This window comes from Megalopta genalis, chromosome 8, assembly GCF_051020955.1.
Source record: "Megalopta genalis isolate 19385.01 chromosome 8, iyMegGena1_principal, whole genome shotgun sequence".
Lineage (NCBI taxonomy): Eukaryota > Metazoa > Arthropoda > Insecta > Hymenoptera > Halictidae > Megalopta > Megalopta genalis.
In genome coordinates this window covers 8073239-8088197 of record NC_135020.1, presented here as the reverse complement: position 1 = coordinate 8088197, position 14959 = coordinate 8073239, and the positions used below count along the sequence as shown (strand labels likewise).

The following is a 14959-nucleotide window of genomic DNA, read 5'->3' as shown; positions in this document are numbered from 1 at the left end:
GAAGGAATAAATGGAAGGATAAATAACACTAATAACCTTATTAACGTTAATTACACTTAAAATAACTATAGGTGCAACATATTAAAACTACGTTCATTTAAAAATTCTCATTTTTTTCTAATAACTTAATTAAATACATACTGATTGCAACTAATAAAAGCAATTCTGGAACGCAAACATTACACGAAGAGGAAAGAACAGTAAAATTTTCTTACATTATTTTTATAAAGAGTTTATTTAAACTCAATTGGTTAAGAATTCTTAGAATTAAATATCTTTTGATGTTTAGAGTTTATTTGCAATATGAAAATTATTTAAATTTAAAGTCTAATTTTATTGTTACTATTACATTGTGCCATATTTAGAACTCAAATTTATTCATGTGAAGTTTTAATTGACTTCTATGTATCATGATTTTATTTTTAAATATGATTTTTAAGAGTATGTATCACTTTTATAATTTGAAAATACGAATCTTTTACGTCTACGATAATAAATTACTGAATAATACTCTATAATTTATTCTTTTATTCATACAATGATTATCGTACTTTGAACAACTTATATATTAATTTTTTCGTAGTAGAACTCTTGAAAGGCAGTGCTTAATGAATCTGTACACTTAGACTGCAGTTTTACTTTATACAGAATGCAGGAAATAGGTATAAAAATGTATAACGAAAACAGTTTCAATAGAAGTAATAGTATATACAATAATTACAGCGTGTTTTAAGTGAATTGAAATTACTTAATGTTGACTCTATTAAATAGTACATCGGCATTCAGAAGACTTGAAAGTGTAGACATCTTGTTTTCTTGTGTCTTTGTATTACTGAAGTCAGTAGAATGAAAAGGGGAACTATCGTTATGATAGCGAGAAAAACCTGCAATATATAATAATTACGTAAGTCATCAAAATGCCTTATTTCCAACTTTCTATGAAAATATAGAAAACGTTGCATTTAAAAAATTTAAAAGCGATACTAATGTTTTACAAAGCTAATTATATTTAAAGCAAATAAAAATTATAGTAACAGTTAAATGAGGAGGAATATAAGAAATTAGCATAAAAAATTTTTATACAAAAAGCGTATTTTACAAGTGTCTATCAAAATATACATTTACAGTAAATTTTAAAATAACATTAACATTGTTTTGGTCATTCACACTTATACTGTAGTTTGCAGTCTTAGATTATCAAAATATTCCTATAATTAAAATAAAAGAAATGTAACATTTTTGCACTATATCCATCTAAGAAGGATACACAATGCATATGTCGTTACATTTTACAGTAGAAAAATTAATAGTTTCAAAATTATCGTATGTCCGGGAAATGGGGGTTTCCTGAGACCATTTGAAGTAACTTTTTCACTAGTGAAAATGCAATCCACGACTTTGTTTAAGAAATATTAACGAAAAACTGTGATCAGCTGTAAAGTGGTCGAACAAGCGAACAACACCGGCTCCGACTGCGGGAATCGATGGCTTCGGGTCTTGTTCTAAGTTTTCGAATTTTTTTTACTACTTGACAATGATATAAAAAAAAACGCGTTTCACCCTTATTTTAGAATGTCTGAAGAATATTTACTAATTTTTCGGAGTCAAAATAGTACGTAGTTTAACCGTGACAACCGTTTTAGTTATTAATTGAGCAGTTTACAGTGAAGATTAACAAAAAAAATCTCGTTAATCTTACGAAAAAAATATCTTTGTTTCAATAATTCCGCATTCAAATAGAATTCAACGAATGATTCGTAAAGCTAATTTAATAATAAATCGCGTTACAGAACATGAAAGATATGTTTGTTCAAGAATTGTGAAGAATATCATTAGTACTCAACTCTCTCACCCATTTAGTTGAGGATGCATTTCTTCAGTTGATCCCAGTTCGATGGGCATTCTGAGGAAGGGATACGGTCGGAGGTACCTCGGGTAGGGACGGTATGGAAAACACGGAGTTCTCATTTTCACAACACTGTCGCCAAACACTGACCACTTAATGAATCCTCGACTATAACGAAAGGTCCGTCGGATTCCTCTCGTTGATTCATTTTGCTCGAAGGAATTCACCGAGTTCACTTTCACGTAACTATCACCAAACTCTGGCTACTTAATAAATCCTCGGTAGTCAGGAAAGATGTGCAGATGACCTTTGGATTCCTTTCGTTGATTTCTGCATTAACTCTCGCCGTTTACATATTCGGAAATTCCTCCCGCAACTTCCACATTGTGAATAGGAACGTGAATGAAACAATGTAAAGGATGCGGGAGGAATTTCCGAATATGTAAACGACGAGAGTTAATGCAGAAATCAACAAAATCATCCAAAGGTCATGTGCACACCTTTTCCGACTGCTGAGGATTCATTAAGTGGTCAGTGTTTGGCGACAGTGTTGTGAAAATGAACTCCATACTTAAGGTCCCTCCGACCGTATTCCATTCTCGGTATGGCCATCGAACTGGGATCAGCTGAAGAAATGCATCCTTAACTAAATGGGTGAGTTTACTACTAACGATATTCTTCACAATTCTTAAACAAACATATCTTTCATATTCTGTAACGCGATTTGCTATTAAATTATCTTTACGAATCGTTCGTTGAATTCTATTTGGATACGGAATTATTGAAATAAAGATATTTTTTGCGTAAGTTTGACGAGATTTCTTATTGTTAATCTTCACTGTAAACTGCTCAATTAATAACTAAAACGACTGTCACAGTTAAACTACTTACTATTTTGACTCCGAAAAATTAGTAAATATTCTTCAGAAATTTTAAAATAAGGGTGAACAGTGTATTTTTTTTTTAAATATCACTGTCACGTGATAAAAAATATTCGAAAAGTTCGAACACGACCCAAAGCCATCGCTCTCCGCGGTCGGAGCCGGTGCTGCTCGCTCGTTCGACCACCTCGCAGCTGCTGAGCTCGTCTCACATTGATCACTGTTTTTCGTTAATATTTCATAAACAAAATTGCGGATTGCATTTTCGCTAGGGAAAAAGTTACTTCAAATGGCCTCAGGAAACCCCCATTTCCCGGAAATATGATAATTTTGGTACATCCTGTAGATTCGTACTGTAAAACAGATACTGTAAAACTGTAACAGTAAATTGCAGTCTTTTATACTAATTATGAGAAAACAGTCCTTTCGTATTATGAACAATAATATGAGAACTCTTTTCTTATTGATATCAACAAAATTGTTTTCTTACAGATATCAACAAATTCAGCTTTTCAAATACAAATATGTAACGTTCATTTTTTATACAATTATAAAATTACACTTCACAACGTTAAAAGTCATTCATTCTTCCTTAATTTGTAAAAATACAAAAAGATTGTTATTTTTATAAATATCTAAATTTTTGTTTAAGTGATCATATAAATTTTTAGACTAGAACTTACTAGTAAATAATGGTAATTTCACTTCTAATTTTTTCTAAATATCCTAGAAGTAAAATTAAATCATATATACTTTGTGCGTGTTAAAGCGCTCCCTCCTTTTGTTGGATCCATCATTCGATCCCAATTGGTGTGACCAACCACGAATCCCACAGCACGCATTTTTTCTTGCTCCTTTCGTTCTTCTAAATCTGCCCACCTTACCTAGAATTTATATAATATTGGGTTTGTCACACCATATTATTATTAAAAATTTGATCTACTTACGCGTTTTTTGCCAGAAGTGTCCTCCATGTTATAATAATCAGGAACTTGAAGGAAATCTTTCATTGTTTGAACTTTTCCCTCATTTTTCTTTTTTGCAAGACCATCCAAACGGTCTATGTAATATATTAATATAGAATGAAGTATTTTCTTTTCTTCCATATTATACAATACATTTATTTAAGCTTACCTAACTTATCTTCAGCTTCCATGCGTTCCCATTTACTTACTCCCTTAAAGTTATAATTCTAATTATATTCATTATATCTTTTTGTTATATTTGTTTAATATAAACGAAAACTTACCACACTATCCTGAATATCCTCTTGACTATCTTGACTATCTTCATTTTGTTGAGATACTTTCTCTTGTGTATCTTCACTATCTTCCATGTGAACCTATAAGATGTAAATATAAAATACGATTTCTCTATATAATTCATTAGTAAACCTACTTATGAAACTTACTTCTTCAATTGCCTGTTCTTGCAACATTGAATTAACATCCAGTTTTTGATGATAACTCGGCGTTGGCTCAAAATAGTCTATAATCCTATTTATTTCGTCTTCTGTGCGATTGTGAATGTTTCTTTTCAAACAGATTTGTAAATCCATTTCCATTTCACATACATATACCTAGAAAAAAAGTATTTACAAACGTACAGCATTACAAAACAAACCACTTCCACCACAATAGAACCGCCAGTTCCACCAATAAAACTTACTTTAAAACCTTTGGTTTTAGCAAAGCTCCACATTTCTTCATAGTCGGAGATCTTTTCGTTAATGCAGTCTAATATTATAAAATTGAAGAAACCATCGGTGATATTTTTCTTAAACGCCTTTACTAATGATGCCACATAACTTTGCTCCATTGCTTCTTCGTATTCATAGACCATTTCCTAAAACATTATTTCGTTGGTTACATTAGTCACAACAATTGGCATTCAATAGTTGTATAATAAGAAACTATACCTTGACAGTCACTTTCTTGCCATTATCGTCAGTAGATTCTATTTCTTTTTCCACTAAAAAGTAGTCATCAAGGCTCAAGATCCTTGGTGCAGAGCCTCCTTGCTCTACTTCCTTGTCCTGTAAAAATAAAAAAGAATGTACACTTGAATAAGTACAATGGATATTAAAATAAATTTTATTCAGAAAACTATAATATGAATTCACCTTGATAAGTTTTGCAACAAATGATTTTCCACTGCCTGGAGGACCCCTTAAGATAATAGCTATTTTTGGTGGTCTGTTCTGGCGACCAGGAGCACACAGTAAGTCATCCACCATTGTGCAGTTCGGTGTTTTCGCCAACTCCAAAGTCTTTGGTGCAGGTTCCACCACATTGTGTTGAACATCTGTAACACTGTAACACATAACTTTAATTTATCGTAAGTTCTCAACAAACTAGTCTGTAATTGCAAATGTATTATTCAACAAAATATAGTAAATCTCTTATATAACATAAAAAAACAAAATCGGTAATAAAATGTAAATGATTGCGGGTATATAATAATTTATACATTAAATGTACTTTTGATATTTGAAGTATACCTTCTAGTTCAGTCATAAATGAATACTTTGCACAAGGTATTAAGACGTTGAACGTATTTAAACCATAGTAGAGAAAAGGTAAATGCATTTGAAGCAATTGTTGATGATATATGAAATATGTAATAATATGAAACTCCTGAAAATGGTGTATATTTTTTCAGGGTACCCATAATTAGATAGAGAAAGCTTAAACTACAAGAAACACATTCACACATAATACAAATATATAAAAATAAAACATGTTTGTATTATATTTATTACTGCATGTTTCATGTGTTTAACTTTGAAATTCCGAATTGTTCAATGATGACAAAAATATCATCGATTTGTTAAAAAAATAAACTTGCACACATATGGAAACAAGCCCTTCGAGTACTTTAACTAGTATCATTAATTATATAACCATATACATAGACATGTAGATTGAATATATAATGAAAACCAGTGGTTTTCAAAATTCTTTATTGTGTGTCAACACTGACGCTGTAGACACAAACACAGTGCTTATGTATTTTAACAGTCTGAAGACAAAGCAAAATTTGCATAAACAAGTCTTCATACTTTATGCAAAATGCAACGTTTGTCTTAAATAATTTGTAAATGGATACCAATGTTATAACTCGAGTCCGTGTAAGAACACAAAAGTCATAAAAGCATTTATTTTACAATGTTTCGAAAGGACCAAAACCGTTAAGGCGGAGTTTAATAATTGGTGTCACATACCTGGTGTCTGGTGGCTTTGTCTCAACGATGTTCTTGTTTGTGTTCTCCTGCCAGTTTATATTTCCTTTCGATCTAAAGAAAGTTGTATACTTTTTCAAACGAATATAATTCATATATTCACATAATATCTTATATTTACACACATATATGAATATGCACAAAAGATATACTTATTCGTTGGTACTGTACCTGTCTTCATCTTTATTTTCTTTGTTTGTTTCCTTTTGAGTTTGCTCATTTCTTTCCCGTGTTCTTTCTATATTTCAGAAAAAAGAAAGTTAACATAAATGTAGATATTTCTGATCTCACAATTCTCATTAAATTTGGGCAATTTTTATTTATAATAAACTCTACTACGAAAATAACGTAATATTCAAGTTAGAAAATGTTGAGACTACACATTACCTTTATTAGCTTTTTTATTATAACGACTATCCTGATCTTTGTTGGATAAATGGTCAAATATCCTGTCTTCTTTTGCTTTATAATTTTCTTTCTCTCTGTAATCTCTTTCCAGTTTTTTATCATCTATATAGTCTTCACTATTCCTTCTGTGACCATAGTCACCCGTTCTCCTATTATCTGATTTTCCTGAATAATGTTCATATCTTCTTATTTTCTCTGTATATTCTTTTAAGTTTTGTTCACTTTCTTCCCAGTTCCTAAAATCTTTCGTTGGATGTACCTCGCCTTCTGGTATCAGTGGCTTTAAGTTACCATGTCCATAATCGAAGCATTGTACAGGAGTTAAGTGATCTTGGATTGATGACCGAGAAGTATGAGCATAGTCAATTACTTTAGCAGGTACATGATCAACGAATTTCTTATCAGCAGCAGTTCCACCGTGATTATAATTAAATTGCTTTTCTATGCAAAACTCTTTAACAGGTGTACATCTAACATGAGACTGGCGATTATCCATTGATCGTTTCGCATACATGTTAGAGCTGTTAAATTTCGAGTACTCAGATCCTGACGATTCTCCAATTGTCAATTCACTCATTGTTTTGTCTGTTCTCATGTCTGATATATTGAGTTTGGCTGCATCCAAAGGAGATCTTCTTTCTATATTATTTATTAAACTTTGATTAAATGATTCACTTTGAATTGGTTTTTCATTGTAGCCAAATTCTTGCACAGATCTTTGGTCAATATCACCTAAATTACCTTTAGTATATGATTGCTTCCATCCTGAACCTTGGACACTATTAGCATCAAACTTTCCCTGTTGCATACTTTGATCCATTTGAATTTGATCCTTACACTCAAAAACTCCGCCACTGCCACGAATATCAGAAATGCTTTCTGAATTTTCTCTATTTTTGGGACCCATATTGTTAAGACCTCTAACATCAAACTGTCTCTCTCGAGTTGTGAATAAATCATTTGGACCACTAGTTGGACCTCGTGAGACAAAGTATGCATCACTTCCACCCTGTGGTATTGAAGTTCCGTCAGTAGAAGCGTCACATAACTTTTCACTAAATCTACTTGGAAATTGTCCTTCATTCATTCCCTTTGATCCGCTCGGACTTCGTTGATAAGGTCCTTCATTGCGACGTGAACCAAACAGTGTGTCACTAGGACTCGAGAATTTAAACTGTCCATCATTCGGTCCCCTTGAAGCAAACTGCATATTATTAGGACCTCGATTATCAAAAGGTACGTCATTCGATCTACCAGGTACAAACGGTCTACTAGATCCTTGAGGTCCAAATTGTCCATCAGTTGGTCCTCTGAGACCAAACTGACCATCATTAGGAGGTCTTCTTTGTCCAAATTGTCCATCATATCTGGGGCCAAATTGTCCAATATTAGAACCTCTAGGTCCGAATTGTCCACTATTGGGACCTCTTGGTCCAAATGATCCATCAATAGGAGCTCTTGGTCCAAATGATCCATCACTAGGACCTCTTTGGCCAAAGTGTCCATCAGCCGGCCCTCTTGGACCAAATATTCCGTCATTCGGTCCTCTTGGTCCAAAGGATCCGTCGATAGACCCTCTTGGACCAAACTGACCATCATTTGGTCCTCTAGGACGGAATTGTGAGTCATTGGATCCTCTTGGATCGAACTGTCCATCGTTGGAACCCCGTGGATCAAATTGTCCATTGTTAGGTCCTCTTGGACCAAATTGACCATCACTGGGACCGCGAGGCCCCAATGAAAATGAATTTGGACCAACAGGATTGAACGGTATTGGACCTCGAGGTTCAAACATAGGAAATCTGTTATCACCAAGACCTCTTGGAGTAAGAAAAGGTGTATTTGGTCTGAATTGCATTCCTCTCGGACCAAATGTAGGATCAAAATTATCTCTGGGAGCAGGGCAATCTGGATTATTTAAGAATGGTTGCGAGGAAGACTCTTTTTCATCATGCATCTCATTAATTCGCCGTAGAGGATCATTATTTTCGATAGTCTCTGTGGTAACAGGTCCCAAATTTGGAAATTCAGGAGGAGGTTCCATATTTAAATCTTCTGGTTTTGGATCATTTTCTCCCATAAAAGGCAAAACATCCGTTTTCCTGATATCGTTTTCATTATTTGATAAATCTTGATTAGATTTTATTATTTCAGGTATTACTTTTTGAGTACTTTGTTCTGGAGCAACATAATTAATAGATGAATTGTCACCATCTATAACGGTAATAGCGTCTTTTTGTGAATTACCTTCAGGAAACTGATTATCAGACCATGGTGCTTTTTCCAATAATGGAATCTCGGTTTGTATTGAGTAATTATCAGGATCATCTTTGCGTGTACTATCAACATTATGTTCATTAAGTTGGGGATGTACTAGAGAAGATTGATCTTCTCCACTAAGAAGTTCTTTACTATCTTTAGCTATATTTGTGTCAGTCCCTAGATTTCCTATGTCTGATCTTGGTTCTATGATTATGTCTTGTACTTGCTGCGAACTAGTTCCCCTAAATTGTATACCATCTCTAGAATCAAATGAATTATTACGACCAAGACTTGTGGGGCATCGTGGACCAAAATCAGGATTTGGACCTTGCGGTTTGAAGTCTATAGGCATTCTAAAATTACCAGGACCAGGACCACGAGGACCGAAATTATTAATCCCAGAATTTTTCAGAAACAGAGAATCCCCAGTTATTTTCTTAAAGCTCTCGCTCAATGAACCAACGTTGCTACCCTTATCAGAGTCAAGATAACTAGGTCTAAATACATCCAACGCAGCTCGCCGCTTTTCCATAAGTTTTTTTAATTCTGGTGCTAATTTATCAGATGGTTCAAATTGATTATTCCTACCGAAAACACGAGGAACATTTGGAAAGCTATCGCGTCTATCGCCTATATCTTTTTGATCAAAACGATCCATACTGTTCCTACTGAATCTATCTCCTGTTGGACCGAACGATTCATTATTATTGGCACCAAATCTATCATTCCCTCCAAAACGGTCGTTCACAGATTCATTTCCTTGCCCAGTTCTTTCAGTCGATAGTCCAAATCGCTCACTTGCGAACCTATTATCACCAGGTCCGAATCTATCATTTCCAAGTCCAGGTCGATCACTTCCTAAATTGAATCGATCATTTCCAGGCCCGAATCTATCATTTGAATTAAACCGATTACTACCCGGTCCAAAACGATCACTTGCGGAAGTGAATCTATCATTGTTGAAATTCATTTTCTGCTGATTGAATTGATTGTTTCCATGCTCTTGATAATTTCTATCCTCTCTTCTAAACTGATCATTTTCAGGCGGTCGTTCGTCGTTAAATTTATAATTTTCGTTCCGTTGACCATATACATCGTTCGATCGAAATTGATTACCTTGTTGCTCAATAATTCCATCACAACCAAAACGATCTGGTGCTATACCATCCTTTTGCCGATTGGATTCACTAGTGTTGAAGTTATTTGGATTCATTGAGTCGAAATTATTCATAGGACCACCTTGTGTTAGACGCTCATTGGCAGCATGATTTCCATCAGGACCACTCACACTACTTGGACCATACGACGGAGGTCTTCCTTGCATGTTGGATGGAACCGGTGGACGTACATTAGAATTCTGTCTATCGTTAGCAAACCCAGGCGGCGGCTGAGAGAAATTTGGTGCATTGGGAAAATTTGGTGGTGGCTGTGTGAAATTCGGACGAGGCATTTGTGTGGGTGGTGCGCCGAAAGGTGGTGGAGGCACACCGCTTATGGATTGGAAATTGGAAATGCCTGATACGTTCATTCCTGCATTATACTGTTGTGCCCATTGCTGTGAATTCCAAGGCGACGAAGTCATCGCACTGGAAGACATTATATTCATGGCAGCTGGTAACTGAGATGTCGACAACTGTGAGGTTTCTTGAGTGGATGCCATGGTAGATGTTTGAACCGTGGATGTTACGGTCTCTGTAGCTGGTGGCGGCGGTGGTGGAGGAGGAACGTTAGCATTTTGTTTCGTAGTTAAACCAAGGGTTTTACCAATGCCTAACAAATTGTTAATCAAGCCTTGATTTTCTGTGCTTGATAGAATGTTCATTATTTTATCATCACCAGGTAAGCTTTTAGCCTTCTCTACTTCTGCCTTCGCAACAACTTGCTTTTGCTGTTCGCGTTTCTTACGCATCTGTTCTCGTCGTTCAATAAGCTTCTCCCGCCAAGATGTCCATTTCGCTTCGTACTGTTTGTATTGAGTCTACAATAAAATAATACTTCTTTTGGAAAAAATAGAACCAGCGCTATGGTACTTTTAGAATTCGTAATGAATACTTCAAGCTCTAGCGAATAATAGATAATCGTAATATCACTTACCTTGTCAGGATGATTTGCATTTTGCTCTTTCCACTTATTAAATTGTTCTTCCCACTGTTTAAACTGAGCGTCGAACGTTTTTTCAGCTTCGGTTAACTCGTCGTCTTCAACTTTCAACTTTTTAGCACTATTTGATTCACTAACGCTACTACTACCGCGTTTACCGGTTAATGTACTTTCCTTACTACTATTACTACTTTCGGGAGGCAATGGTGGTTGATTAGGGGGCAAGGGGGGATTCTGGGGACAGTTTTGTACACTAGTTTGCACTGTGGTGTTCGCATTTTGCTTAACAGGAAATAATGGAAGATTGTTTTGATGTGGTGGAGGCATGCTTGTAAACTGATATGTATTCATTGTGGTTGGGGGTAATGGTGGTTTTGTATCTTCTTTTGGAAGAGGCGGTGGAGGCTGTACAATTGGTAACTGGGTCACCTGTGTAGTTAAACCCATATTCTGGGCTGACATATGCTTCATAGTTTCCTGATACTGAAACAAAATTGAATGAATAAATCTACAAATCAACTTAATACAATTACATAGTCTTTTACATACAAAAAGAATTAATTTTTAAGTTTTAATATTAATGGTTATTATTCCTTCATTTTTCATCAAACACAAATCACAGTTTTAATTAGAAAATAATTACTCAAGTATGCTCCAACTTATAGTATATGACTATAGAAGAAGCTTTGACATACTTTTTCTCCATACTGAGCTTGCCATTGTTGGTACTGTTGTTGCCACTGCTGCCACTGAGTCCAATTTTGTTGTTGAGCTGCTGCCCATTGTTCTGCTGTATATCCACTAGGTGCCTGATAATAAAATGAAGTATATTTACAATCTACTATGCTATTGTTGTATCATTTAATAAAGGATGAATTAACGTAGTCACAATTATAGTTTTAATTTAATAAATTATATATTACAGAATTTATCACAATGTGATTAATTAAAAACTGAATGATCTTACTTAATTGGCAGAGTATTAGATTTAAAATTACAAATACATTATAAATAAAAATTTTAATGTAATACTTACTGGTTGACTATAATACTGCATGTATGCTTGCATCATAGCCATGGGATCTGCTCCTGGTGCAGCATAACCAACTGGTGGTTGTGGCATTGGAGTGGCAACAGCACCAGCTGACAATTGCCATTGGTTCCAATTTTGCATGTTTTAACCCTCTCTTCAGCAAATGATTTGCTAGTACATTCCAAACTGTTTTAAGGGCTGCAGTCCGTTTGGACGCTAGTTTGTGTTTAAAGAAAATTGTTATACATTTAATGCAATACATGCACATAATTTATAGTAAATAACCCTATCAGTTTATATATTTTACTTTCATGGTACAGCCACCAATCATACATACATTTGAATATAATTAATGTAAAAGTATCTGCAAAATTTATAAGTATGGAGGCCACTCTTTAAAGAAAAGATTGAAAAAGTATTTACCTGAAATATTTTATATATTATACATTAAATAATTTAGGTAATTTCAAGAAAATTCCTCTTGAATTTATAATAATTGGCAGACAACCAACTATTGTATTAATATAATAAAAAATATTATTAAAAGGTATTATATTCTTATTCTATGTATAATAGTTTCTAGAAAATTAAATACATATCATTAAACAAATCATTATTAAAACAGCTATTGTAGAATTACATTTAGATATACAATTAACATAAAATCTTGTAAGTTTGGGTCACCACTATGCATCAGTATCGAATATAACACATCAATTTATAAACTGTAGGTATTGACATAAATGTGTTTGTAGTTGATTACTACAGAAAAAGGAACCATTAATGTATCTTTTACTTATTCTCATAGAAAGAACAAAATAATGAATGTGCAATACATATTCTTGAAAGAAAGATTTAAATATGCATTAGAAATAAATACATATAAATCTTTTTCACAACATTGCAAGCTTTTAATATTCATTAAATTTTCTTTCTATCTTTACTTAAAACGAGTAAAGATATAAGTATAAAAATTAAAGATAAAAAAACTGTAATGATTGAGTTGTTAAAATATTTGTGAAAGTAACTATATCATTATCCAGCAAATTGATCTAGCCAGTTATAGCAAAAATTATCTATTAGACAAACATTATGTTTAATATATTATTAACATATTATGTTGTTCTAATAGATCAAGATGTTAATTTGCTGGAGAATAAAATAAAAACCTTTGTGATAAAATAATTATTTGCATGTAGCTTGTAAAAATTTGCATAAAGACGTAATAAAACAGCATAGACAAAAACCATTTTAAATAACTTCTCTAGAAGTATAAATATGTATAATTGGTATATGTGTACTACCATTAAACTTTGTAATGATAGACAAAACTTATAAAGAAGTTTAATTAGTTTATATTAATATACACAATATAGATTTTGTGCCATATTGAAAATTTATCCTATGTTTAACTGAAAAAGTGTTTCACTGATAAAAGATCAGACACTTTTTTCCAATGATAAACATTAACGTAGACGATAACTCATCTTAATTTTCTTAATTAAAATATTTAACATATAATTATGAACGCTTTACATTACATCTTTTCATTTAATTTTATTGCATCACAATGTAAGCATAGTAGAAAGGGTTGTTGCATGGTACGCACAAATTTTTAATTTATTTGGAGAAAGGAATTTCCTATAGCATCACTGCATTAAGAATAAAATTGGGTCAAGTAAATTTATTTGTCAATATGCAACATTTCAAGGACAACAAAATCAAGAATTGCACATATATCCGAAGCATGTACTATCAAAATTATGAAAACTCGTCGACTAATTACAATAAAGCAATACAATCCTATGAATATGCGGCGACGAGCCTCTCAACGCTATCGCCATGATTGTTAGCGAGAAATAACTTATTAATTTTGTGCAAATATAATTGCCGCTGTTACAAGATATAATAATCAAAATAACGTCTTCGTCAGTTTCTTCTATCGATAGAAGCAATTTTATACGAATTAAACAATTTAAGAAGTCACGACATCGTTAATTATTAAATGCGATATCCCGCATTCTTATAGAAGTGAATAAAACTGGGAAATATTGTAGTAAATAACTGGAATTTATCAATGCTACTCACGACTAGATCTCCAGAGAACAGCAACAATTTTGGCGTAAAATTCACGAACACCGCACGATACGTTTCACGGTAATTAATGAAAATTGATACGAAATCGTCAAAATTGACCAGAATGGCGGCTGGCGACGTTGGGTCAACTATAATTCAAGGTACCAACCGCACAGAAAAAGTTTCTTGAGTGCAGTCTATGAAGTCAAATCAAATACAAATCTCACGAATTTTGTATATTCTATAGAAAACAATTAGTATAATCAACAAGAAGTCAAATGGCCAAAATTTTTGAAAACTAATATCTAGTAAAAGTCAATAAAGAATCATATGAGCAAAATTTTTCAACGTCTAACTTTGCGTTGAATTGTACTATTTGCCAATCAGAGCACAGCAATTCGCTGCATTTTCTCAATTCAAGAGCCTCGTTGCCCCCGGATTTGGTTCTTGAATTGAAGGAGTACTGTAATACGTTTATGGTGGTACCTCTGTGCAGTTTGTGCAAATTCACATAATCGATAAAATAGAAAACTAATATATACATTGTCAGTGTTACAGGAATTTAACTTTGCCACATTCCTGTGGCGGTTTACATATTAAAATTAATATGAGAGAGAAGCATCCTGTATATGTCTGATTTTATTGTTAAATAACGTTCTAGAAAAGCTCAATAAAGAACACTGAATGTTTTTCTTATTTGAAATGTGTAATATTTTCAATAACTTCATCTTTGTATTTTATAGCTTGCGTATAATTAATTAAATATTAAATACATACGTTGGCGCCTACCATTGTTATCGTTATCATACAATATTATAATAAAATATTATGAAAAATAATTTCAAATCAATAAAATACACTTCTATTAACGCCATTTATACATTCATAATGATTTTAATTATGATGTATTAATTTAGAATTGTTATCACATTTTATTTCTTCAAAGAATTCTAATAAATGGTAAACAATTTTTAAACAAAATTGGATCAAATTTTCAAAAATAATTATTCTGTTATTGATCAAGTTTGCTGCTATGGAAATGTAAACAAAATGTAGTAACATATTGCAATATTTGTATATCTACATTTAATCTGTGTAAACCAGAATATCAT

The 14959-nt window shown here is 33.1% G+C and overlaps 1 protein-coding gene across 4 annotated transcripts; it reads right to left on the bottom strand.

The window, feature by feature from the left end:
• Positions 1 to 508: 508 nt before the first annotated feature.
• Positions 509 to 14888, bottom strand: LOC117218802 (uncharacterized). Of its 4 annotated transcripts, XM_076524330.1 has the most exons (17): positions 13860 to 14242; positions 11775 to 11987; positions 11434 to 11547; positions 10733 to 11221; positions 7118 to 10616; positions 6356 to 7015; positions 6140 to 6206; positions 5951 to 6022; positions 4850 to 5039; positions 4646 to 4762; positions 4396 to 4572; positions 4139 to 4306; positions 3977 to 4069; positions 3862 to 3904; positions 3675 to 3787; positions 3481 to 3611; positions 509 to 884 (listed from the first exon to the last, which is right to left on the bottom strand). In XM_076524330.1, the coding sequence occupies exons 2-17, from the start codon at positions 11910 to 11912 to the stop codon at positions 866 to 868; spliced, it is 6090 nt and encodes a 2029-aa protein (XP_076380445.1). In that variant the 5' UTR covers positions 11913 to 11987; positions 13860 to 14242; the 3' UTR covers positions 509 to 865. The 4 variants fall into 4 exon arrangements, 2 of the variants coding, with proteins under 2 accessions (XP_076380445.1, XP_033323339.2); XR_004489873.2 differs by having other exon boundaries at positions 3411 to 3611; positions 6356 to 10616; positions 13860 to 14246; XM_033467448.2 differs by having other exon boundaries at positions 6356 to 10616; positions 13860 to 14244.
• Positions 14889 to 14959: the final 71 nt, after the last annotated feature.